Source organism: Meriones unguiculatus, chromosome 5, assembly GCF_030254825.1.
Source record: "Meriones unguiculatus strain TT.TT164.6M chromosome 5, Bangor_MerUng_6.1, whole genome shotgun sequence".
Lineage (NCBI taxonomy): Eukaryota > Metazoa > Chordata > Mammalia > Rodentia > Muridae > Meriones > Meriones unguiculatus.
The window spans coordinates 27658462-27683967 of NC_083353.1; the positions used below are offsets into that span (position 1 = coordinate 27658462).

The 25506-nt window shown below is 37.8% G+C and overlaps 1 protein-coding gene across 1 annotated transcript in view; it reads left to right on the forward strand.

Annotated features, from left to right (window-relative positions):
* Positions 1-20474, forward strand: part of Pcsk1 (proprotein convertase subtilisin/kexin type 1) — a 42948-nt gene extending 22474 nt beyond the window's left edge. The window contains exons 9-14 of the mRNA XM_060383576.1: positions 1529-1629; positions 9735-9968; positions 10899-11056; positions 12800-12933; positions 15211-15372; positions 17154-20474. Of these exons, the coding sequence (XP_060239559.1) occupies positions 1529-1629; positions 9735-9968; positions 10899-11056; positions 12800-12933; positions 15211-15372; positions 17154-17534 (1170 nt within the window). The 3' untranslated portion in view covers positions 17535-20474. The remainder of the gene's footprint in view (positions 1-1528; positions 1630-9734; positions 9969-10898; positions 11057-12799; positions 12934-15210; positions 15373-17153) is intronic.
* Positions 20475-25506: the final 5032 nt, after the last annotated feature.

Genomic DNA, 25506 nt, shown 5'->3' on the forward strand with positions numbered 1-25506 from the left:
AAATAATGTCTGGTTTACACAGGATCAGTGTTTACAGCTCTCTTTCTTTTCCCACTTTAAGCAGCAGAGCTGCGTAGTCTCCACTGAAAGGTGCTGGCCTTTCTCTCATGCCATATGTTCAGCTAGCTGAATAACAGACTGTGACATTCTAGTCAAGGGTTCTTTATGGTAGGCATACTTTAAAGCTTTAGAAGGAGACATATCAGACATCTGTCCATGGGTGTCAGAGCCCCTGGCTGTTACTATTCCTGTGGCATCCAGAGCTATCTTCAGGAAATGGCCTGTTAAGCATTTTAGGCTTGCTACTGCATAGACTTCCCCTCATCTGGAACCCCTTGCACTAAATCAGGGAGGAGATTTTTCACCTTCGTAGAGATTCACTGTAAGGTAAACCAGTCTTGGGAGAGACAGCTGGTAGATTCTATTTGAGACAGTTCCAACAACATGCTTTTTCTTACGTAACCCTTTTCCTCAGCACAGTCATCTCTGGGGGCTTATTTGCGTCAACAGGTATAAAGGGCATCTTGACTTTCACAGCTCTCTGAGAAACAGAGTCACTATAACTTGAGAAATCCAAATGCTAAGTGGGAAGCCAAAGGAAGTGATAATAGAACAAATTATTTTCTTACACCTCCCTCCCACACATTGAAATCTCTAGCTAAAACTAAGCACTGAAGCCTTGGTAGGTGTCTGGTTTGTAATTATTTGGCCCCACTGCTTGTTCAGTCAACAGACTAACTGGGAGTCTTTGTTGTAGTTCTACTTTATCTCAGTAACCTCTTTATTATCCTGAAGTTAGCCTGCACAGTTCCGTGCATACAATCATACTGTTCACAAATACTTCCAGGCTCTCACTTATGTCTTAGAGTGAGTCAGGAAATATAAATCCCATTCTGCTAATGTGAAACCACATAAGGTGACCATGGTTTACATCTAATACACAATAGTTTTATAACTAGGTCTGGGTTATTTCTTCAGCCTGACCACCCCCTCTCTTCTAAGGGCAGAAGATACATACAAACTCCTAACTTCAACTGTTAATGGAAATATCTCTTCTAAGTTTTGATCAAAGGGCTATGATCAAGAGATCATTATATTTCCGTGTTACAGAGGCAGACAGACGTCAATTTGAAGGCCAAAGGGAATGCTGTTTGAGTTAGAACTTCTAAATATGCCCAACCATGCACAATGGACCTGATGATTAATGGGCTGGCATGATTCACAGTGACTTAGAAACAGTTCCTTTTTTTATACACACATTTTGTTTGGAAATCTCAGAAGAGAAAATATTCATAGTGGGAGGACTTCATCCCCAGAAAAGGCAGCTTGATGCCAGAATTATAGGCAAGTTGCACACAGAGGAGGGTGAACTAAAATATCAGCAGATGGCAAGCATCCGCTTCTTGCTGCTTGAAAGGAGGAAGTAGAGAATCAAATCTTGAGTTTCCTGGTCATAGCAGATGCAGACTTTGGTCTGGTTACTGCTACCCTGGTCCTGATGTCTCTGCCTTTCTCCCCTTCCTTCCAGACGAGCGCTGACCTACACAATGACTGCACAGAGACCCATACAGGCACCTCAGCTTCTGCACCCCTGGCTGCTGGCATTTTCGCTCTGGCCTTGGAAGCAAAGTAAGGCCCAAAAATCTGGTCAGCTTGACTGAGGCTCCTTCTAGTGGTGCTTTCTGCATATGTGATTATAGGAGAAATATACAACAACATAATAACAACAACAACATAATAACAACAACAACAACATCCAGATAAATCCTGGCACTTTGAAATTGCCATTGTTGATACCCCAGTGTGGATTTTAAAAACATACATCTTATTGCACAATATTTTTTAACATATTAAAAATATTGGCTCACATCTCAGTGAACGTTCTTTGCCTTTCCAAATTCATGTTCTCCGTTAGTCTCCTCCTCCTGAGCATCAAGCCTGTTCTATCAGCCAGAATTCTGTCCAGATGGTTTCCTGGGAGTGATGCTGAGAACAAATGTGCTTTCTTCAGATAATAAAAACTTTATCCTGGACCTAATGTAATTAGATAAGACTCGATCATTGAAAATGAGTTTTTAAAAGTCTTTTTCACACTATTCTAGACTATAAGTGGAAAATTTGGTAAAGTTGTCCAATTGTGTGGTCTGTAAGTATTGGCATCTTATATGTTTCTCAGGATGCGCACCCAGAATTAGGAATTCTGAGATAGAGAGAAGTGTGTTGTAATGATTTTGATGCATATTGACAAGTTGTTTCCTTGAACATTATGCTATATTCTCAGTAGGTGTATATGTGTGAAAGTGCAAATTTCTAAAACACTTTTTACCACTGTTTACTTTTAAAGTGTTTGCTATGTGAAGGAAATGGCATCTTGTTTTTTTTTTAATTTTTACTTACTTAATTTATTTATTACAATTTATTCACTTTGTATCTCTTCTGCAGCGTCCTCCTTTGTCTCCTCCCAGTCCCACTAATTCTCCCTCTTCTTCCCCTATGCCCTTTCCTTAGTCCACTGATAGGGGAGGTCGTCCTCCCCTACTATCTGACCCTAGTCTATCAGGTCTCATCAAGGCTGGCTGCATCATCTTCCTCTGTGGCCTGGTAAGCCTTCACCCTCCAGGGGAGGTGATCAAAGAGCCAGCTACTGAGTTCATGTCAGAGACAGCCCTTGTACCCCTAACAAGAGAACCCACTTGGAGACTGAACAGCCTATGGACTTCCTCTGAACAGAGGGTCTAGGTCCTCTCCATGCGTGGTCATTAGTTGGAGTATCAGTCTCTGTAGGCCTCCCTGGGCCTGATATTTTGGTTCAATTGTTCTCCTTGTGGAGTTCCTGTCCCCTCCAGGTATTTCTGTCTCCCTCTTCTTCCATAATGTTTCCGGCACTCTGCCCAAAGTTTGGCTATGAGTCTCAGTATCTCCTTCGATACCCTGGTGGGTAGAGTCTTTCAGGGGTCTCTGTGGAAAGGATCCTGTCCTGTTCCTTGTCTTCTCTTACTTCCCATGGTCTATCCTGTTTGCCCTTCTGAATGAGGATTAAGTATCTTCTCTAGGGTCTTCTTTGTTGTTTAGCTTCTTTAAGACTATAGATTTCAATATGTTTATCTTATATTATGGGGCTAACATCCACTTATAGGTGAGTATACACCATATGTCTTTCTGCTTCTGGGTTACCTCACTCAGGGATCTTGTTTAATACTCCCATCATTACTGATGAAGTTCAGAATTTTATGTTCTTTGGCCAGTTGCCCTCTGTTGTAGACTCTTTATGGCCCTGCTTCCAAAGATCCATTAATACTTTATCAGTCTGACATTTACCGTCAGTTTTACCCACAGGTAACTTTAGTGTAATAAAGCTAATAAGTATATAGCTATGTTTGCCAGCCTGTTTCTCTAGAGCTTTTTTCTTTAAAAATTCTCACAAACCAAAATTAGATTAAAATATTTGCATTTTTGAAAGATTAATATGGATAATAAAAATTACATGAATAGCCTGTTTGCTCCCAAAGATATTTGTGTTTTTATTGTAGGTCCTTTACTGTGCTTATGTTATCAATCCCCCTAGCCTTTATTTTAGTATGTCATGTTAAAAAGTGGATTCAGCAACATTTTTACTACATAATAGATGTTCCACATTCTGACACATAACCAAGAAGGAAAAAAAAAATCCACACTTCTCTCATAGCTTTTGTTTCTTTATTCCTGCCTTTTGACGTTTGGTGGCAAGAGGCTAACCTAGCTGAAAAAAGTCAGAAGAGCCTCCCACATACTTGGTAGACTACAACTTTCTGGAACAGAATATAACATGTTGTCCTTTGTACCACCAGAAATGTCCTAAGCAGCTGAGCCTCTTTCCAAAGGGGTGCAGTGAAGCTCTAGGATCCCCAGGGCTTCCTAAAGGGGGGATAGAATTTTTGGGAATCAATAATGATACCCAGCATGACCTCTCTCCAGGCTCTCACCTAGTGTCTACCTATTGAGCAAAACTGGAGAGATGTTTGAGCAAAGTATATTTTTTTCTCTACTTAATATCTGTCAGATGCATATAAATATCAGACACCAGGCCAACGCCACTTAATTTAGTAAACAATACAGCAGAGGTATTCACTAAGCCAAATACTTACAATGTTAATGTAATCTAATAACTGAAAATTTAATTTTTATTTATATGTATGCATGTGTACCTGCTTGTATGTACACTACATGCCTGCAGTTCCTCTGACAGTCAGATGAGGTCATCAGATCCCTTGGAACTGGAATTATAGGCAATTTTGAGCTGCCTGATCTGGGTGCTGGGAATCAAACTCAGGTCCTTTCCAAGAACAGCAAGTGCTCCAAACCCATGGGGTTATCTGTCCAGCACTAGAACTGAGATTTTAAAGTTTCTAAACTTTCATAACTTCAGAGGAGCAACATTATCCTTTGATAATTAAAGATCTAAGTAATCTTTTTGTCTTAGTGGGCTTTAGCTGAAGGAGAAGCACTATTGTCGTAAAATACATGCCTGCTTTCCAAGTAGTCTGTGAATTTCTTTGCTCCTAAATGCAGAATTACTTAAGCGAGTATATATGAAATTTTTCTGGGGATTGGCTGTAGTTTATGATTTAAAACATTAATAATTTGTGACCTTCCAGGTGCAGAGCAAAGAATTTAATTTCCCTTATTTTTATTCTAGTTACCAATACAATGGACTTGATCTGTCTAAACATTTATATCCATCCTGGAAAAGTACATAGCAATTACTGAGATATCTGTGCTCAATTGGATGGCATTCTACATCCTATTCAATGGTCTACACCAAGACTATATATGAGAAAGTCTGTGTGCTAGAATTTCTAGCAGGAATTTCCAACAGGAATCCAAGCCAGTCTCTAGTCACTCAAGACTGAGTCACTCAAACACTCATTATTACCTAAGGAACAGCTAGGGAGACTGAAGGAGTTTTGATTAAACTTATCAAGAATGACATTCATTGCTTATTGTGGTCTTACTGTGGTCCAAACACTGTATTAAATTTTTACATACAATAATCCATATGACAGGTTTATAATATTGAAACTAGTAGTAGTATTGCATTTTATAAGTGAAGAAATTGAGGATTAGAGGGGTTGAGAATTGTGACCAGTATTGCACTCAGGAACAGAGACAGGCAGATCTCTGTGAGTTCAAGGTCAGCCTGGTCTACAAAGTGAGTCCAGGACAACCAAGGCTAAACAGAGGAAACCCTGTCTTGAAAACACAAAATAAATACATAAAGAGAGAGAGAGAGAGAGAGGGAGGGAGGGCAGAAGGAAGGAAAGAAGGGAGAAGAAGAAAAAGAAAGAAAGAGAGAGAGAAAGAGAAAGAAAGAAAGAAAGAAAGAAAGAAAGAAAGAAAGAAAGAAAGAAAGAAAGAAAGAAAGAAAGAAAGAAAGAAAGAAAGAAAGATAGGAGTGAATGTATCTCACAATAAAGATATAAATTCAGGCCTATCCATCTATCCTGGAATGTGCTACTCTATGCTGCCTCCCACAGCTCTGACAGGGAGAATGGAAGCCAATCAATCATTCCACCAAACAAAGGAGGCCAGAAAAAAGGGGCTGATGTAACGAACAGGTAGTTCCCCACAAAAAGCTGCAGTCGCAGACTCCTTACTGTGCTTCTAAAAGAAGGAGCTGGAATCAGGAAAGAACAAAGGGAGGGAGAATGAGTAGTTTCTGGCTGAAATGTCTACAAGGTAACACTTTTCTTCTTTAGGCAGTAACTCTTGAATATCTAATCCTGAGGGGAGTTTATTTTCCATGAACATTTCCAGATCACACTGATAAGGACTGGGATTCTCAACTATCTTCCCTAGAAAGTTTAACAGGACAGCCAAGCTATTTCAATGCTAAGAAGACTTTTACCAAACGTTGGAAATCAATCGCCCTTGAGAATTGTTTCCTACAGCTTCATCCAGCTGTAATTGTGAGGATGTCCAATTGCAAATTCTGGAAAAGAAATTCTCTGTATAATGCCTGTGGCACATGATTAGTACTTATTAAGTATATCTAAAAAAGCTTGCAGGTAATCATCTAGTCTTCAGGGGCAAGATGAGAATAATTGGAGTAATTTTTAATAAGGAGAAAAATTCTCCTTAAGTGAATCATTAGACCCAGTCACACCTTTGGAAATATTCAACAACCAGATGAACCTTAGACTTTTTAAATAAACAATAATAAAGTCGAGACAAACAGAAATAAGCCATCAATGTTGTACAAAGTCCTCAAAGGAACAAACTCCTACAAAATTCTTACAATTTATTTTTTGGAAAGTTTAAGTTAGAACTCTTCAACATCAGAACTCAAATAGTTGTAGACCCCCAAAATTTTCACTGTATAATTTGTACCCAGACTTTTTAAAAGTCTGTATCTCTTCTAATTAAAGAATGCTTAATTTCAATGTTTACTTATTTTCAATAACATATTACTGGTTAGTTACACAATGCAGCCTTAATAGTTTTAATTATTGCAGATACTGCTGTGCACTAATTAACAAGGAAAGGCTGTCCAGAATTAGTTCTATTGTTAGCAGCTCCTTTTCATTTATAAAATGTAAGAACTCAACTGAGGAATAATTGTTAAGAAATAAGACTTAATTTTCCTAATTATGTGAAAATGAAGTTCCTTAAATATTTCTAGAAGATTATATATAAGCTTGAAAACACAGAAAGTACTGCAATTGTATGTAAAACAAATTCTTTGTCATAGAAATGTATACTTTGAATGTGACCACCACACAATCATTCCTTATTTTGCCCCTTCCTCTCCATCTTTATGCCACTTACAGATACCTGCAAACACTGTTCATCCAAACTGGAAACCTGTCCATTGCCCATTGGTCACCTTGGCTTTTACTTTAATATGTCTTATTTTTAAGAACAGAATGAAGCAAGTATTTTAATAATACTCTTCAGGGGCAGAAGTAGTTTGTACCTTGAGAGTACAGCTGTTTCTCCTCCACTGGCTAATGATTCCTGAATACATGATGGTCACAAAAACAAAAACAAACAACAATGTGTACAAAAAGATAATTTTAATGTTAAACAGAAGATCTGAGTAGTAAGGCTTCCTGGAGATTGTCACATCTATCCTTCTCATACAACAGATGAGACGACTCAGGCCCAGAGAAAGAAAGTAGTCAGACTGAGTCAAACCATTCATTGGAGCATAATACAGTTTAATGGTTTTTTTTTTTTATTACTCCCTATTTTAATGCTGGAATTCAAAGTGTCTTGTTTAAAGGGCCATGATTCAAAGTGCTTAACTGTTCATATGCATACAATTGTCCTACCAATTCCCGCTATTTTTGGTGAAATACAAAACTGGATAGGTAGAGTTAGATGTGTCTCAGAAATCCTCAGTATTTATCAGTGTAAAGGGTGACTATGATGCAGGCAGTCTGGGATCCACTAGGAATCATTAGACTGGACTCCTTTTCCAGCCTCCATCAGTCACTCTGGTACTTAACAGTGTATCTAGTCAAATACTTCGTTTGACTAGAGGGGAAACAATCCAAGTCACAAAAGCAATAAAAAAACTTAAGGTCTTGAAATAGTCTAAAGATTAATAACAGTAAGATTCAAAATTATATCAGAATATTTAACATAGGCACTTTAAATCATTCATTAACATTACTTACCTATACTCTTTCTATTATTTCTTATATTTTTAAGATTATAATATTATTATATGATTTTCCCCTTCTCTTTTCTCCCTTCAAACCTTTTGGTGTACCCTTCTTGCTCTTTCAAGATCATGACCTCCTTTTATTAATTTTGTTGTTACATTTATATACGTATATACACATATATTTCTAAATATAACCTGCTCTGTTACAGCCTGTTCAGTTTGTATTATGTTACTTGTACAGGTGTTTTCAAGGCTGAAAACTTAGTAACCAGTTGATGTACAATTTCCTGGGGAATAGTAGTTCACCCACTCTCCGTATTCTTTAGTTGATGTAGATCTTTGTGTAATATTGAGGCCTCATGGATTTTCTCGGTCCACTTTGATATGTCTATTATTATCCTTGTTCAGCTTACGTTGAGGTAGTCATGTCGGTGAGCCTGTATGGGTGTAGCTTAGATAATGTGTAAATTATTTCATTGATGGTGTTTGTGCATGTGCATATGTATGTGCGACAGACAACACACATGTGGAGGTTAGAGGACATTTTGTAGGGGTCAGTTTTCTCCTCCCACCAAGCAAATGGAAGGGATAGCCATCAGATCATCAAGCTTGATGTCAAGTGCCCCTACTTGCTGGCCACTTGTGTATACTCTTGTACAATCTTGTGCCTGGCACTCTTCTGTTTGTTAAGCATCAAGGAATGAGACAATAAGTTTTCACTCTTTGTAGCTAAATTCTAGCTTCAGAAGTAGACAATCACACACACACACACACACACACAGTATTTGTCAGAATGTTGTAATGTGAAGAAAAGAGAAACATCAAAGCAGAGTGTGAGCTCCAGGAGCATGTTGGGAGAAACTGGCTCAGATTTCACTACTTTCTTGATCAAAAGTTTGGAACAATTCCCCAGGCCCAAACGGTAAAGGCCAAGCTCACTTTGTGACATTCAGCACCCATGTTTTCTGGCTCAGTTTTCTTTGTTGCCTCTTCCCTGCTCTGGCTTACAGATTGTAATCAAGTGAGAGCTATTCTTCCACACAAAGCTGCTGCTGCTCTGGTTGCCATAGTCTCTTTTAGAAGTTCCTCTAACCCATCAAAATTCATGTCATACACATCTTCCCAGCAAAGACATTCTCCAGGCTTTCACAGTACATTAAGTTACAAATGCAACATTCAGCATACATAGTTAATAAAAGATTTTTTAAAACTACATTGTAAGTTTCTTAAGAACCAAAACCACCTCCATGAATATTCTAATAATATTTAGCAGAGAACCTTTCAAAAGCAAACTCATGAAGCCAAGAATTTCTTCACAACTTTTAGTCTATTGTCATCCCTCAATATCTTCCAAGGACCAGGTCCAGGACAGGGTTCTGTAGATGCTCAAGTCTCTTATTTGAAATAGTGTAGTAACAGTAAACAACTTATTGCAACTTCTCATGTTTAAAGTAATTTCCAAATTATATATAAAACCTACTACAATGTAAATTCTATGTTACAGTGCACTGTTTAAGGAATGGTAACAAGAAAAAGTCTGTACTCATCAGTACAAATGCAAAATTTTTCCTTTAAAATATATTTGATCTATGTTTTGTTAAGTCCTAAGTATGTGGAACCTGTTGTTATAGAACTCTGACTACATTTTTAAAAAGGTGAGATGTGCTAAGTAGGTTGCATGTCCCTCAAATCTAAGTCTTCCTGCTACAAAAACGAGACTTCAGTGAAAGTTCGTAATGCTGAAGATGCTAAGGTATTCCATAAACAGAACTAAAGATACAAAGTAAGTGTTATTATGTTTTAAAAATGGCTTTAGGTAAATACAAATAATTAGAATCAAGAAGAAAATGTCACACTTTAACAGTGCTGAGGTCAAAATTAACTGATAGTAAGAGTTTAACTTACACACTATAGGTGACATTTTTTAATACTGTACTGTAAGTCCTAAATTTTAAAAAAAGTAGCATTAAGCAACCAAACATATATTTACAAAATTCCAAAATGGAGATGCTTATGTTTAGCACTTGATTTTACAAGAATACTTAATTTTGTCCCTAAAAGAAACTTTGGGTCACTTTCCCTCTAGCCCAAATCTCACCTGGCGAGATATGCAGCATCTTGTTGTCTGGACCTCTGAGTATGACCCCTTGGCCAACAACCCAGGTTGGAAAAAGAATGGTGCAGGCTTGATGGTGAACAGTCGGTTTGGATTTGGCTTGCTAAATGCCAAAGCTCTAGTGGATTTGGCTGATCCTAGGACCTGGAGCAGTGTGCCTGAGAAGAAAGAATGTGTGGTAAAAGACAATAACTTTGAGCCTAGGTAAGTCTCTCCCATAATTTTAAACCATTTTATGCCCTAAGTACAGTTTGATTAAGGTGGTCCACTTAAGTTTTTCTCATACACTTGCTCTTAGATGAGGATGGAGCCTAATAGTAGTCTCCTTGGCTGTCTCTATGGAAAGTCATGGAAAAACCAAAGATCTGCCAGACATGTTAACGTATTTTGCATTTTCCTTTTGCAGACTACCTACAATGTAGCATTAAGTCTAAGATGCACCATTGTTTTATATACCATTAATGCAAAGCATTGTCAAACCATGACCAATCTACAAAAGATTCACTCTGGGATCAAAAATATTAAGTTTGTTTTTAAAATGCATTTAGCATTGCTGGAATTCAGTACTTTCCAACTAGTATTATCAAACTAAAGTTTACCTCCACAGTAGTCTTACTTCAACCTGTAGTGCTATGTCACAGATGAATTTTCTTCTAGGCAGGGCCCTTTATAGGTCACCTCCAGCTCATCATACATGGTCATGGAAGCAGAATCTGCTACTACTATTATGTTGTTATTGTCAATGTGGCCATAATGATGATAAAAACCAACTCACACAAAATCCCAGAGCCTGGAAAGCCAGGAAGCTTCCTCAAAAAGGCCTTATCACAAAATTAATTTTTTTCATGAGGATCTTACTGATATCTTTGTCTCTGACCACTTTTTTGGATTGAAGACAAACCTGTCTGAATTTGAGTTCTATAGTATCATACTTATATATTTGTATTTCTTACCACTTTCTTATGCATTAAATTCATCTATAGATAATTGTAAATTGAGTTCTACTCATAATAAGCCTTGCTGACCATATGGTCAAGACATCCATGCACCTGTGCACCTGTCACAAACAAACAAATAAACAAATAAACGTCAGAAGAGACGCCCTCTTTAATTCTGCTTCCCTAATGTATGCAGAGCCCTGAAAGCTAATGGAGAAGTGATTGTTGAAATCCCAACTAGAGCTTGTGAAGGACAAGAAAATGCTATCAAGTCTCTGGAACATGTGCAATTTGAAGCAACAATCGAATATTCTCGTAGAGGAGACCTTCATGTCACACTCACTTCAGCTGCTGGTAAGTTTCAACAACCAATCAATGATCACAGAACTAAGTCTCCTCAGAGGCATTTACAAGTCCTCAAAACATGATGATTTTATTGATCATGCTCTTCTTCTCTGTCTTCTTCCTGCTAGTCCCATTGGTCCCTAGATAGACAAAGGCTGTGACCTGCTCAAATGGTGCTAATTAATTAGCTTTTATGAAATAATATATTTTCAAAGTACGTTTATTTCCCCAGGTTAACAACTGACCACCCACTTCTTTTAGATGACAGTGAAAAGTTTTTGAATAATTATCAAAACTTATAGATATGCCTGGAACACTGAAGAAATCAATTGAACGTTTAGAAATTGTGATCCATAAAGTTGAGAATGGTGATTAAATCTTCACAGCCATATGAATAAGGGTGCAAAGTATAGACTTTGCCTTTTCCTGGGAGAGTCCTAGTGAAGATGAGTTAGAGATTGTTGAGCCATAAACCACAATCCAACTAGAAGTCCATGAAGATAAGCAGCAGGAAAAGGTACCTGCTATTAAGCCTGATGGCCTGAGTCCCCTTCCCAAAAGATAGGAGATAACAAACTCCCATAAGTTTACAAGCTGTCCTCTTAACTCCACACATATTCCGTGGGACACACATGTGCATGCATGTGAATTCGGGAGCACATGTACACATACACACATACAAATAAATCACACTTTAACAGTGCTGAGGTCAAAATTAACTGATAGTAAGAGTTTAACTTACACACTATAGGTGACATTTTTTAATACTGTATTGTAAGTCCTAAATTTTAAAAAAAGTAGCATTAAGCAACCAAACATATATTTACAAAATTCCAAAATGGAGATGCTTATGTTTAGCACTTGATTTTACAAGAATACTTAATTTTGTCCCTAAAAGAAACTTTGGGTCACTTTCCCTCTAGCCCAAATCTCACCTGGCGAGATATGCAGCATCTTGTTGTCTGGACCTCTGAGTATGACCCCTTGGCCAACAACCCAGGTTGGAAAAAGAATGGTGCAGGCTTGATGGTGAACAGTCGGTTTGGATTTGGCTTGCTAAATGCCAAAGCTCTAGTGGATTTGGCTGATCCTAGGACCTGGAGCAGTGTGCCTGAGAAGAAAGAATGTGATAAAAATGTGATAAAAACTTTCAACAAAATATTTTGATTATATTAAGTCAAATACATGAACTCAGTGACTGGCTCTTTGATCACCTCCCCCTGGGGGGTGTAGCCTTACTAGACCACAGAGGAAGACAATGCAGCCAGTCCTGATGAGACCTGATAGGCTAGGATCAGCTAGAAGGGGAGGAGAACCTCCCCTAATAGGGGACTAGGGAAGGGGCATGGGAGGAGAAGAAGGAAGGAGGGCAGGATTGAAAGGGGATGAGAAAGGGGGCTACAGTTGGGATACAATTGTAATAAATAAAAAAATAACAAAAAAGATTCAGTCAAATAATTTCAGTTTCTAAGATAATAGACAAGGGAAACTGAGCTGGCTAACTCTATGATCTCTTTCTAGCATACAAGGGCTTGGAGTTTTGGAGTAGACTCTGTGGATTACAGAGTTACAATCTCTAGATGCCTTGGAGTTTTCATGACAGATTCCTGAGTTTTCCATCCCTTCTCATTGAAAGACTATAGTTCACTTAATTTCATCCTTCATTCCCAGTTATTAGGTGCTACAGTGAGTCCAATGGTCAGACTGTCATGTTAAGATACTTACTAACTTATGTTTGTTGTATGAAAATAGGAACCAGCACCGTACTATTGGCTGAAAGGGAAAGGGATACATCCCCCAATGGCTTTAAGAATTGGGACTTCATGTCTGTTCATACATGGGGAGAGAATCCTGTAGGCACTTGGACACTGAAAATTACAGATATGGTAAGCATGAATAAGAAGACAAAGTAACCAAGTTCATTTTCAATCACCTGGAAATACTTTTAAATGTTGATGGCATCCTTAGTTATGTTCTAATGAACTTGATCTGATCACTTCTTAACCAAAGTGAAGTAATAGTATTGCCCAGTATACTTGGATATACAAGCAATAATTTTAAGAGACTACTAAACTCAGCTATGCTGTAAGGAAGGAGAAAAGGTATAATAATAAAGTTCTTAAGTCTAAGGCAGCCGGCCGTGTGACCTGTTATCCCTGCAATCATCCATATTCACAAAGACAGCCAGGTTTGAGGCCGGCTTTGCTATACTTTGCTGGAGTCACAGGAAAGCACCCTGGTGACTGTTCTGCTGTTCTCATTGAGTAGTAGCTTCCTGTTTCCGGTTAAGTAAGATATCTTTTTAAATATTTTTTCTGCTTTTAGTCACACACTCATACACACACATACATACAGACACACCATGTTTAAAAATTTTTATTTTTAGAGCTCAAATGATACTCAAAAATGTTAAACTTTTAAAGCATCCAGACTTTGTTTGGAGGATAGGGATGCTCAGCTGGTAAAACCTGTATAAACACTCTAAGACCAGAAAGGTTTGGAAGTGTGAATTACTTCTGGTTCCCAGCATTTCAGACAAAGGGTCTACTTTGATATTCTTTGACATGCTCTAAACGACAGTGCCACAAGGATGAAGTAGCAGGACTTCATCTGACATGAAGCCAAGTAGCTAAAATTTTTGTCCATGCACCATCCCGATGTTTTCTCTGAGGATCAGGATGTAAATGGATGGTATTCCATCTAAGTTCTGAGAGAGAAGTGTAAGAACCAACAGTGCAGATCTCATTGTCTAGATTATTTTTGTTACTGATGTCAGTTTTGAGACAGGGTTTCTCTGTGTAGTATTGGCTGTCCTGAAACTCACTCTGTAAAGCAGGCTGGCCTCAAACTCAAGAGATCCTCATGCTTGTGCCTCCCGAGTGCTAGAATTAAAGACATGCAGCACCACTGCCTGGCTGCCTAGGCAAATTTTTAGAATAAATCACTTTAAACTCTTAAAGTTGCCAATTAATACAAATTATATAGTTTCTACCTTTTTCTCTGAGACTAGCTTTTCTCTACACATCACTAAAGTAAGACAGCTCAGTGCGTAAGAACCCAACTCCAAGCTGAGCCTGACTAATTGAGTTTGCTCCCTGGACACCACATGGCCAAAGGAGAGAATCAACTCTGACAAGTTTTGTCTGACCTCGGCTCATGTGCGTTGTCACAATGAGCATGTTCACACTCACACACGATTGATCGATTGATTATAGTTTAGAAAATGAAGACTGAAAAAACCCTGTTGTAATAGGAACAAAGCAATACTTTTACTTATTAGTGTCATTCTTAAACTTGAACTCAATTCTTTTTTTCTTTTTCTTTTTGTTTTGTTTTTGGTTTTTGGTTTTACGAGACAAGGTTCCCCTGTGTAGCCTTGGATGTGCTGGACTTGCTTTGTAGGCCAGGCTGACCGCGAACTCACAGGGGTCCTCCTGCCTCTGCTGCCCCAAGTTCTTAGATTACAGATGTGTGCCACAGTGCCCAGCTTGGCCTCAGTTCTTAAAACAAACAAGCAAACAAACAAACAAACAAACAAACAAACACTATTGTATGTTTATGAGTGTTCTTCCTGCCTGCCTGTATATATGTGTGTATGTATATCATGTTTGTGCCTGATACCCAAGAAGGTCATAAGAGAACATTAGATCCCGTGGAACTGGAATTACCAGGGGTTTTAACTGCCATGTCGGTGCTAGGAATTGAACCTGAATCCGCCGGAAGAGAAGCCATTGCTTGTAACCACTGAGCCACCTCTCTAGCCCCTCCTCAATTCTTTAGCTCAATTTCAACTGCAAGAAAGTAAGCAACTGTACTTAACAGTTTCACTTTATATCAAATCTATACAGTCTGACTCCACAGTTTTAAATCTTTGACTTATAGTTTCAGATACAATCAGCTTTTCAAAAACAGAATCACTGTGACAAAATATATTCACACAGATAATTCTGCTTTTTAAACTAGATACTTGATAATCTGAACTTACAAATATTAATTTTTGTAAGAAAAGTGGATCCAGTGGTTCCTTTTAAAACAGATCTTTGAAGATGGAATGCAAAATGTCTTAAAATTGTGTTTTAACTATGAGATTCTTTTGGTAATTTTAATGAGTTTCTTTTATGTTGAAACCCCAACTAAAATACATATATGCTTGTTTTAACCAGTCTGGAAGAATGCAAAATGAAGGAAGGATTGTGAACTGGAAGCTGATTTTGCACGGGACCTCTTCTCAGCCAGAGCACATGAGGCAGCCCCGTGTGTACACATCCTACAATACTGTCCAGAATGACCGGAGAGGGGTGGAGAAGATGGTGAATGTGGTGGAGGTCTGTGTAGCTCCATTATTAGCATATTCTCTTTTCAAGAGCAGTAGACAAAGAATGAGTAAAGATGCATCTGATTTTTAAGAAGGGAAACTTCCTGTGTGCCTAGAGAGAAAGGGCTTAGGAGAGAAAACCTGTTAGTTTCTAACTGGGTGAGGCTTGGTTTTTATTTTGATCTTAACTCTTGAGTTTATTAATTAAAGTTGATAAATTCTCTAACATGAATGTTATCCATGTATGACAGCATATTGCAAACCAAGCTGTCTTTTATACAGTCACGTAAACCTACTCTAATATATTTATGGTATTACGTTGCAGTGTAGTTACACATTAAAAATGTTCAATTTTATCTCATTTTAATTGTATTCTTTTTTTACCTAGACATAGAGGACATTTAAAGAAAGGAGACTGTAGTTAGGCAGTCAAATCATGTCATCCTCTTTTTACTAATTTCTGTTTGGTAATTGGCACTTAGATGTAATGCCTTGTCAACATTAAGAGGAGCTATCAAGTCACAATGTCTTGAAAAATTTAGAGGGTAGCCAACATAGACAAATAGTGATCATGGGTCCAGGATATACTGGCTTTGCCCTTCTCTGGAGCCATGAAGAAACTGTAACTATCTCCTGACACACCAGCATCTAACATGGAGTCTCTGCTGTAGGAAAGGATTTTAGGATCTCTGAAATGATCTGTCCTAAACGGGATAGCTCTGTGCTGGGTGCTATAGGAGGTTTCAAAATATGACATTTACATGAAGAAGTTATAAACTAGCTTGAAGAAAGCCTCACCTAAGATTCTAGCCCTGCTTGCATTCTACTAGGAAGAGTCCAGGATTAGTCTCTCCACAGTGCCTGAGCAGAGTTCACATTGTGAGTGTTTCTTCAAGGTTCTTTTCAAAGAACCAACAGGACTTTTTCATGTTAAAGTATTGAAATGTGTTCATCCCGTCATATGGTGGGTCCTAAACCCCTGTAGCCAACCAAGTATGGATCAAGAAACCACCGTCTCAAGAACAAGCTGAACACGCGCAGACTTACTTTTATGTATTTGGTCTATCTTTCCCATACCTAATGTATAAATGTATCATTATCTTAGACAGCGCAGTATAGCAAGTATTTACACAGTGTTAAGTTTTACAGACCGTCTGGAGATGACACTGTGGATGTATGTAGCTCACTCCCATTCTAAGAAAAGCACTTGAGCATCCATAGAATTTGGCATATTGGAAAGTCCTAGACAACAACTCTATTTCCATAACGATCGAGAAAGAGCTACTTCTTGGATCTTCCAATTCCTGCCCCATCACCTCTCTACCCTAGGGGCTTCTCAGAATTCAATAGCTTCTAACAGGAGCAAGGGTCCTCTGGTCAGCTTCTTTGTACACAGCAACCAAACGATGCCTTACAAGTGAGTTGTTAAACACTTGATATTATTTCTCCAAATGGTTTTCCTTATCAAAAGCTTGAAAGTGAAGGAAAACAGCACACTGGATGCATACTTGCACAGTCTCAATCCTCAAAACCACCAGAAATGGACATGTTCTGATTTGTACTTTGTAGCCATAATTCTGAGAGACTGAAAAAGCTGCCAAGGGTGAATCAGGGAGTGTGAAAATAAGGGTTGTAATACAAACCCATATAACTCCAAGCCTTGTATTTTCTTTACTCTCCAAATTTCTTCTCAAGGGACCTATGGTGGGATTGTGTTAAGACTGCAGATAGCATTCCTAGAACTGTCAATAATGAACTTCTTGCCTTTGTTGGTGGCATTTCATGTTTTAGGAGCAGCCCACACAAAAGAGCCTAAATGACAACCCCCTGGCGCCCAAAAGCTCCAGCAGCAGCAGCAGTGTGGAGGGCAGAAGGGATGAACACGTACAAAGAGCTCCTTCAGAGGCCATGCTACGGCTCCTACAAAGTGCTTTTAGCAAGAACCCACCTTCAAAGCAATCACCAAAGAAGTCTCCAAATGCAAAGCTCAGCATCCCTTATGAGAGTTTCTATGAAGCACTGGAAAAGCTCAACAAACCCTCCCAGCTTGAAGACTCTGAGGACAATCTGTACAGCGACTATGTTGATGTTTTCTATAATACAAAACCTTATAAGCATAGAGATGACAGGCTGCTGCAAGCTCTTGTGGACATTCTGAATGATGAAAATTAAAAGAAGCGTATGGCCCGAGTTGGAAATCTTCATGCCCTGCCTTCCCTCACATGTTCCTTGGCCTTGAGTTGTTTTGTCACTGGTTCCTATGCTTATAATGTTCTTCATGGTAGTTTAACTTTTTCTCATCAAACTCTCCCTTTGTGTGAGTTCTGAAAGGCAAGACAGCTTCATGAATTGGCCCTGGTATCTCAGAATGTCTTCTCCGTCTGTACAAGGGAAGTAACTTCTTTCCAAAGTCACTGTTGACATACAGCTCTTTGTCTTAAGAGACATTTCCCCACTTCATATCTCACAAGAATAGGAAAAGAGCAGAAGATCCATTTTAATTTTGAAAAGTAATCTATAAACGTGGGTTTGGGGGCTGCAGTTTATCTTCTTTTCTATGTTTTCAATGGGGCACTTTGAATTTTGGTCACAAGGAAGCATTTAAAAAGTAACTAAAGTATAAAATATGTAGGCCCATACCCTAATCCTTTCTGCACCATGTGTGTTGCTCATGCTGAGGCTGATAATCTGACCATTTAGGAGTAGCTGGAATAAAATGCATTATTTAGATACAGAAACATATCTTAAAATTTCTATTAGCTGGAATGGCCATGGAATATGCCTGTTCTTGATTGGTATACCATGTAGATGTCTCTGTGGATCCAAAGCTGGCCGTTACTTGTTATATATATGACCTGGCCTTCTTCCCCTTATGTCTTTTTGCTTTCTCTATGAGCTACACACTCAAAATCAAAGAACGAATTCCTATCATTTTCTCGGAACAAAATTATGCCTGAAGTTTGGCAAATTCCTAGTCATACTTTTGTTTAATAACGAGCAGCCACTCAAAATATATTGAACCAGTGTAATAATGGGGATAATGTTCCCAAAGGGGAGAAGCCATATCACTTTTCACAAGCTGTGTTCCTAGGACAGGTTCTTCTGGCTTTCTATAAATGAGTGTTCATTTCCCGACACCACAGGCTCTTCTCTGTCTTAAAGGGACAGTATTGAAATTCTTACCAAACTGCTTCCATGTTTCAAATCAGAAAACAGGTGGATAGTACTTTGATTTTATTTCTCCTTTCTGCAAGTTATGCAGAAGGTTTGAAAAGTGTGAAGGACTGTTAAAAGTGTGAAATGTCACATAAAATCTCATTCTCAGACCCATCTTCCACCACAATAGCTAGAAGTGACACCTTCCAAGTAAGAGTCAAAGTCCACCTTCCCTGGCTGACTTTTGTTTTTTTGTTTTTTTTTTTTTTATAATAGGCATCTTATGTGTTACTACTCAGCATCCAATAAGCATTTTTTATTAACATCTGGTAGTTGTAGAAGGTAAGGTTTCACTTCGACATTCTCATGCATATATTTCATGTGCTGGTACAATGTCCATCCTGCAGTAGCCTCTCTTCTGTCTCTCCTTACTTGTCCTCTTGCTCTTCACAAGTAGTCCTGCTCCCAAGTTCATGTCTTTTCATTTAATCCAGATTTCACATATTAGAGAAAATGTGATGTCTTTCAATGCATGTAATTTTTCCCACTCTCGTACTAGAAGAATCCGCATAAAGTATAAGTGCATTAGAAAAAAGATTTCTCGCAATTATTTCCAGGCAGGCTCTGCTATTAATAATTGAATTTGCTATGACCTAATCAGTTGTTTTTTGGTTTTTGTTTTTTGTTTTTTGTTTTTGTTTTTGTTTTTTTGTATTTATAAGTAAAAGGAGTAATTCGGGCCCTAAAAATAAGTCTTGTTTAATATGAGCACTTAATCTTATCTCACTTGGATGTTCATTTGTACTATTCATTAACTAGAGAGCCTTGCTTCCTTCCTTCCCTTAATATGCCAATATAGACTCTAGTTAACTGTATGCCTGCATTCTCCAACTGAGTTTCTGTTTGCAAATTTGCTACTAAGTCTGAGCATTCTACAGACACTCCTAGAATTGAACTAGTTCAGAAACACAGCTCCTTTGCTTTTTTTTTTTTTTTGAGTGTGATTAGTAGTACAATTTTCACCTCCTGTTTCATCATTTGGATTTGTACATAACAAGGCTCTCTCCAGAGCCTTTCCCATTATGCTTTGAAGATGTGTAGTAGCCCTCTCTCCTTGAAGGTTTTTCATTGTGTTTGCTATAAGGTTTAAAAGAAAGTTTCACTATTGTAGCACATTACAACTGAAAAGGACTTAAGAGCTGTTACATTAGATTTCAATTAATTAAAAAAGACCTAGAGAATGATATCACTAATTGATAATAAGTGACTATAAAAATGAAAGAGTTGAGGTCAACCCCACCCTTTCCTAGTCCTTATGCTAAATGGCAGAGATTTTCTTCAGCCCTTTCTAATAGTATATTCCTCTATAGGAACCCCAACCAACTCATGGGCTATAGCCAAAGGTTCACTTGAATAAGCTTTAATGTTTAGACAATACCATGCTTGAATGTTTCCAACCTGAAGTATATATTGTCTAGACATAAAAATATTTTTGTCAGCCTTTCTTAGTGCCTATGTGGATTTTTGTGAAAATGTTAAAAAAGGATGATTATATAATATTTCCCTTGGAATTTTAAGCTATATTTTCTTTACAGGTTATTTTTAATGTACCAATGCTTTTATCAAACAGAATTTTAAAAGGCATAATAAATTGTATTAAAGAGAAAAAAGCTTTCATGAGAATAAGAATGTTTCGTCCAATAAATTAGTTTTAAAGGCATGTCCCTCTGTGAATGGAAACGTATATATATATATACATAAACATAATGCTGTGATGCTAAAAGTTATGTTTATCTAATATCCTAATACACTGTACAACTGAGACAACAGTCTAACGTGGTCTTACACTTCTTAATGGAACTCCTACATTACACACTTGATGTATTAACCAGAATATGTAAATAAATCAGAAGAATAAATGGTTCCTCACTGAGTCAAAAAGGAAAAGCTCATGTTTCCAACCAAAACAAGTTCTCTCTCTCTCTCTCTTTCTCCCAATGTGTTTTTCAAATGGACTTTAGAAAAACAGAGGTTTATATTAAAATGTTGATTAACTCATTTTTCAGGAAGCCTAGGCTTTCTAGAGGCAAGTACCTACATGAACAGGCACATTTTGTCTTCCCACCCAACCCAGGCTTTCATGTTTCTGACAACAAAAGGAAGCTGTATGCCTGAGCCTCAACTGAGGTATTGAGGAGGAAAAAAGGAAGGTAAAACTGAAAAGGACTCATGGCCTCAGAGAAATCATTTGTGCCAGTTCAACTTACAGGCCAAAGTCAAGCAGCCAGGCTGTGGCCTCTTCTTCTTCTACTACGTGCCTTTAAGGAGCCTCCAGTATCCATCCCGAGGTCACTCTTCCCTCCCTTATGGGCTACCTCCCTAGAATTTCTAGGAGCTTAGAAAAAGATCCTTAAGTCCCTCAGGATGGGCTTTCCTTGGCAGCCAACTTTCTTCTCTTAAGAGGTCATTCATTTGGGCTAAAATAATATTTCAAGTATTTCAGAGGGAATTTTCTAACTGTGCTTTGTCCTCCTAGTCCAGACATACCCACGTAGGGTGGGTTGTTTACTTATAAAGCTGTGAATTTATGGGTACAGTGGTTCTGACATATCCTGCTTTACTCTAGTCTCCTGTAATATATGATCTTACAATCTTTCTACTCTCTTTTCCATAATGGCTCTGAATCTTGGAAGGAGGAGTATGATATAAATGCTTCATTTATGACTCCCCTCCCTTGGGTTCTTGACCATATTTGCAATACCAAATATGCATTTTCTCCTATAAAGTGAAGAAATCATAAAGTGTGGTTATACCCATAACATTTGTGCCACTATTATATACAAGAGGCTATCCTATAATTTTATAATTTTAAGTTATAATTTAATTTGATAAAGCTACACAAATAATAGATAAATACAATATTATCATTCAAAATTTAAACTACAAAAGTGGGTACAATAAAAATTGACAGGTCTTTAGACAGACCACTGCCCCCTACACACACTCCTCATTCATAACACTTCCTAGCTATAGCTGGAAGTTTAAATAAAATTTCTCTACAAAAAGTATTATGATAAAGTTGCAGTATACAGAATTCTGTGTAAAAATGAATAAGGTATGTTAACATGGCCCTTACTTTTTATATTAGATGCTCATCAATATAATGGATACTGTTGAATGGATACTAAAAATATTATGCATACAGACAGCAGGATATTAATCAGCTTCAATGAAAACTGAAATCACAAAATTTTCAGGTTGGCAGGATGGAACTGGAAAAAAAAATACTGAGTGAAGTGACCCAGGCCCCTAAAGTCAAATGCCCCACGGTTTTTCTTATATGAAAGTTCTAGCTTCAAATCTTTTGTTTTATGTGTTTATTATAGAGTAAATGTGGAAGGTAGGAAACTAAAAATAGGTATTGGCAGAGTGATGCCTTTGAAGTGACAGGATATAGTAGAATATGGGACGAAATGAAACTAGAGACCAGAAATATGGGGCCAAAAGACTCCAACAGGCACTAGAGTAGTAAAAGACACATGAATCTGAGGGTCCATAAGCTTTGGGGCTGACATGGCTCAGCATTTAAGAGTTTTTGCTGTTGTATAAGAGGACCAGAATTTGACCCAACACCTACATCTGGTAGCTTAGAAGTCTCCAAGAAATCTGACTCTTATGGACTCACAAGGTACCTGCACACACATGTGTGTGAATGCACACACACTCAAACAACATAAACAAATCTTTAGAAAAATGACGTGTACAGAAGGAAGTTACTTGGGGACTATGCTCTTACAAACCAAGTAAAAAATATAATAAGAATGTATAGTAGAGGAAGTCTGATAAGAAGCATGGGGGAGTAATGGGAGCTAAAGGTTTAAGCTATGATGGGGACAGAAGATGGGGAAGAGGGATAAAGAGTAAGTTAACCAAAGGCTTATGAAACCTCACCAGTTTGTAAGCTAATTAAAAGTATACAGTTTGAATAAAAGAACTACACATCAGTGAACCATGCTACTCACACAAGACAAGTTATTAACAAAAATTTTAGGTGCAAGGCATAGGTTACCTCCTTTGGAGATGTGTCTCAGAGAGGCCCCAGAGGCACCCAAAACAATAAAGGCTATTGCAGTTGCTTTTAGTTTCCCACCATAACCAGATGGCAAGACCCTATTTCTGAAGACACCACGTATTTTGGTTGCAGATAGCAGAGAAATTAATACTGAACTAACTAGAAAACTCTTCTTGGCTAGTTTTCACAGTTCTAAAGGATACTATGCAGGCTGCTAAGGAACAAAAGACATTGATGGTCTTATCAAGTGCTTGACTCAACATGCTACAATATTGACCTGCCAGCCAAGATGTGTAGGAGAGCCAACTATTCTCTTGATTGGATTTAAAGCAAACTCCACTGGGTAATTAATTTTTATACTACAATTATGGTCAAAACCCATAGCTAAGGAAGTCATCAACCCTAAAGGAGTGATTATTGATTTTGTTTTTTTTTAATGATTGTATTGTCAAACTGCTTTCTAAAGTTTACGTTTACATGCGTAGATCTGTGGTGCTACTAACCTCGGTCACAGAAGTGGTTAATCATAGTGAAGAGTGGTTAATGTAGAGATATGCTACTGTTCAAAGTACTAAAAAGAATTGACTGTGAGTTCTCAGCCACAGTCAGAACATCAATATCAACTCCTTCTTCTGAAGGCTCAGAAAACATCATGGAAGAGAAAATGGCAAGAATGAACCAGAAGATAGAGAAGAATGCTCAGAAGTGTTTTTCTCTGGCTATGTCACATCTGTTTAACACATGCACTCATAAGAGATGAGGTCACTGAGAGAAAAGTAGTACACCATGAAGCCAGGTAAAAACTTAAAAGTCCTGACCCTCTCTTCAGATCTATGGTAATTACGGCTGTTTGTGAAGGACAGTTACTTTTCTTTAGGATTAGAAACACTGGCAAGCTTCCCATATCCCTGTTGATGATCTCACATCCATGTGAGCAGCATTAACTGGACTTAGAGGGTTAAATAAACCAATCAATAAAAGTTTAAAATGCTTTCTTTTTTGTTTTTATACTAGCGTACAAACAAATAAGTTTCATTGTGGAATTTTCATGTTTTCTTTTGGTTAACTCTCTAATGAATTGGTAATTCCATTCCAACAAAGGATAAAATGTCAGAATCAATGGAAAAACATAAATACTGTAAAATATTTCTGGCTAGTATTATATTGTTTTGGAAACTGTCGTTGCACTGTGACCCCAAGGCTATCCTGGAAACTGTTTGATCATAAGCAGTGTAAATTGTACTCCAGTGACAGGGAGTAGAAAGACACAGCTAAGTTTCCAAGTCCAGGGCAAGCCAGAGGCAGCCAGGAGAAAGAAGATAATGAAGGAAGGAAAAAGTCTGCTCAATTTGGTATTATGCTTAATTACTTTCGTGGAAGAGTCATCATGCTATTTCAAACACAAAAATAATTATAAATCATTACTAACCATGCAGAGCAATAGGTTCTTTACTAAGTTCACAGTAGACTGCATTGTTGAACTGAGTTCTCACTAAACCTGTCAAACAAGTATGAAACAAATAGCATCGTTGCTAGTTTGTACATTATAAAATTAAGGTCTGGGGTGGTGTTCTGGTTGCTTCACGGATGGTGAGTTGTGGTTTGAATGTGGCTGTAGTTCTACTCTCACTTCCCCAGGATATGCCACACAGTAGCAAGACATGGGTCATGTGTATCTTAGAAGATATTTATGTGAAGACTGTCAAGTTAGAATCAGGTAATTTAAACTATTGATTCTTTTCTACCATTTAAAATCATACTAAATTAACTTTAGCTATCAAATATGTGCCATATTCTAAACATGCAAATTCACATTTTTGCAATGACTGCATATTATTTATTTCCTGAGAATGAGTTATAGTGTTTAAAAAGTTTTTATTTTCTTGAAAATGTATAAATACAGAAACTGAGAAAGATTAAGTCACTCAGCATGGGTCAGACATTTAAGAAAGTATTTTACAGCTGATCTCTCTAACCCCATCTTTTTACTTTTGAATTTTATTTTTAAAGTCTTAGAACGGCCATCAGAGTGGCCTGTGGGTGTACCTTGGAAGGATTTTCTTGGCTGCTAATTGATATAGGAGGACTCAGCCCACTGTGCACAGTATATCCCTAGGTAGGTAGTCCTGGGATGTTAAAAGATGCTAGGTGAGCAAGTAGTGGGCATGAGCCAGTAAGCCGCATTCCTTCTTGACTTCAGGATCCTGTCTTGAATTCTGACCATGTCATTACTGAATGATGGACTATAAGAACCTGTAAGCCAAAATAAACTTTTTCCCCAAGTTGCTTTTGATCATGATGTTTGACATAGCAGCAGAGAAGCAAACCAGAACAATTTAATTCTGAATTTATGTGCAGTCCTTACTCAGGACTGCCAGGTCATGCTAACTCTATGAGGCTTCTTCTTTCATTCTTTGACCTTTCTGCTTTGATGCTAATATATATTTTTTTTTCCAAGCCTATTCTTCAGTATTTTTAAGCGGTGAGCATGTGAGTTATCTTTAAGTGTATAACGTATTTTATGGGCTTGTACAGTGGGGAAAAAAATTTTGATTTTGTTTTTTGCTGTTGTTGTTGTTATTGTTATTTTGGGTCTTTTGCTTGTTTTGTGCGTGTATGTTTTGATTTCATTATAGGAGTTCTTAGAAGTCCATTTCATTTACTAGTTTTCACGATGAATATTTATGATGAGAGTGCCTTTCTCAGCATGTCTCTAGACAGATTATTTTTCCTGGAGCATCTGACAAGACCAGAATTCTCTCAACCTGATAATTATTTTCCAGCTAACCATCTCCAGCTAATAAGTCCCTAGCTTGATTCTAGGTTCTGAAGAGCGAGTAAGCTTACAATCACTACATGTCCGATTATTTGGGGGATATTACAGCTCATGTAATTGCCTTGCCTCAGAAGAAAAGA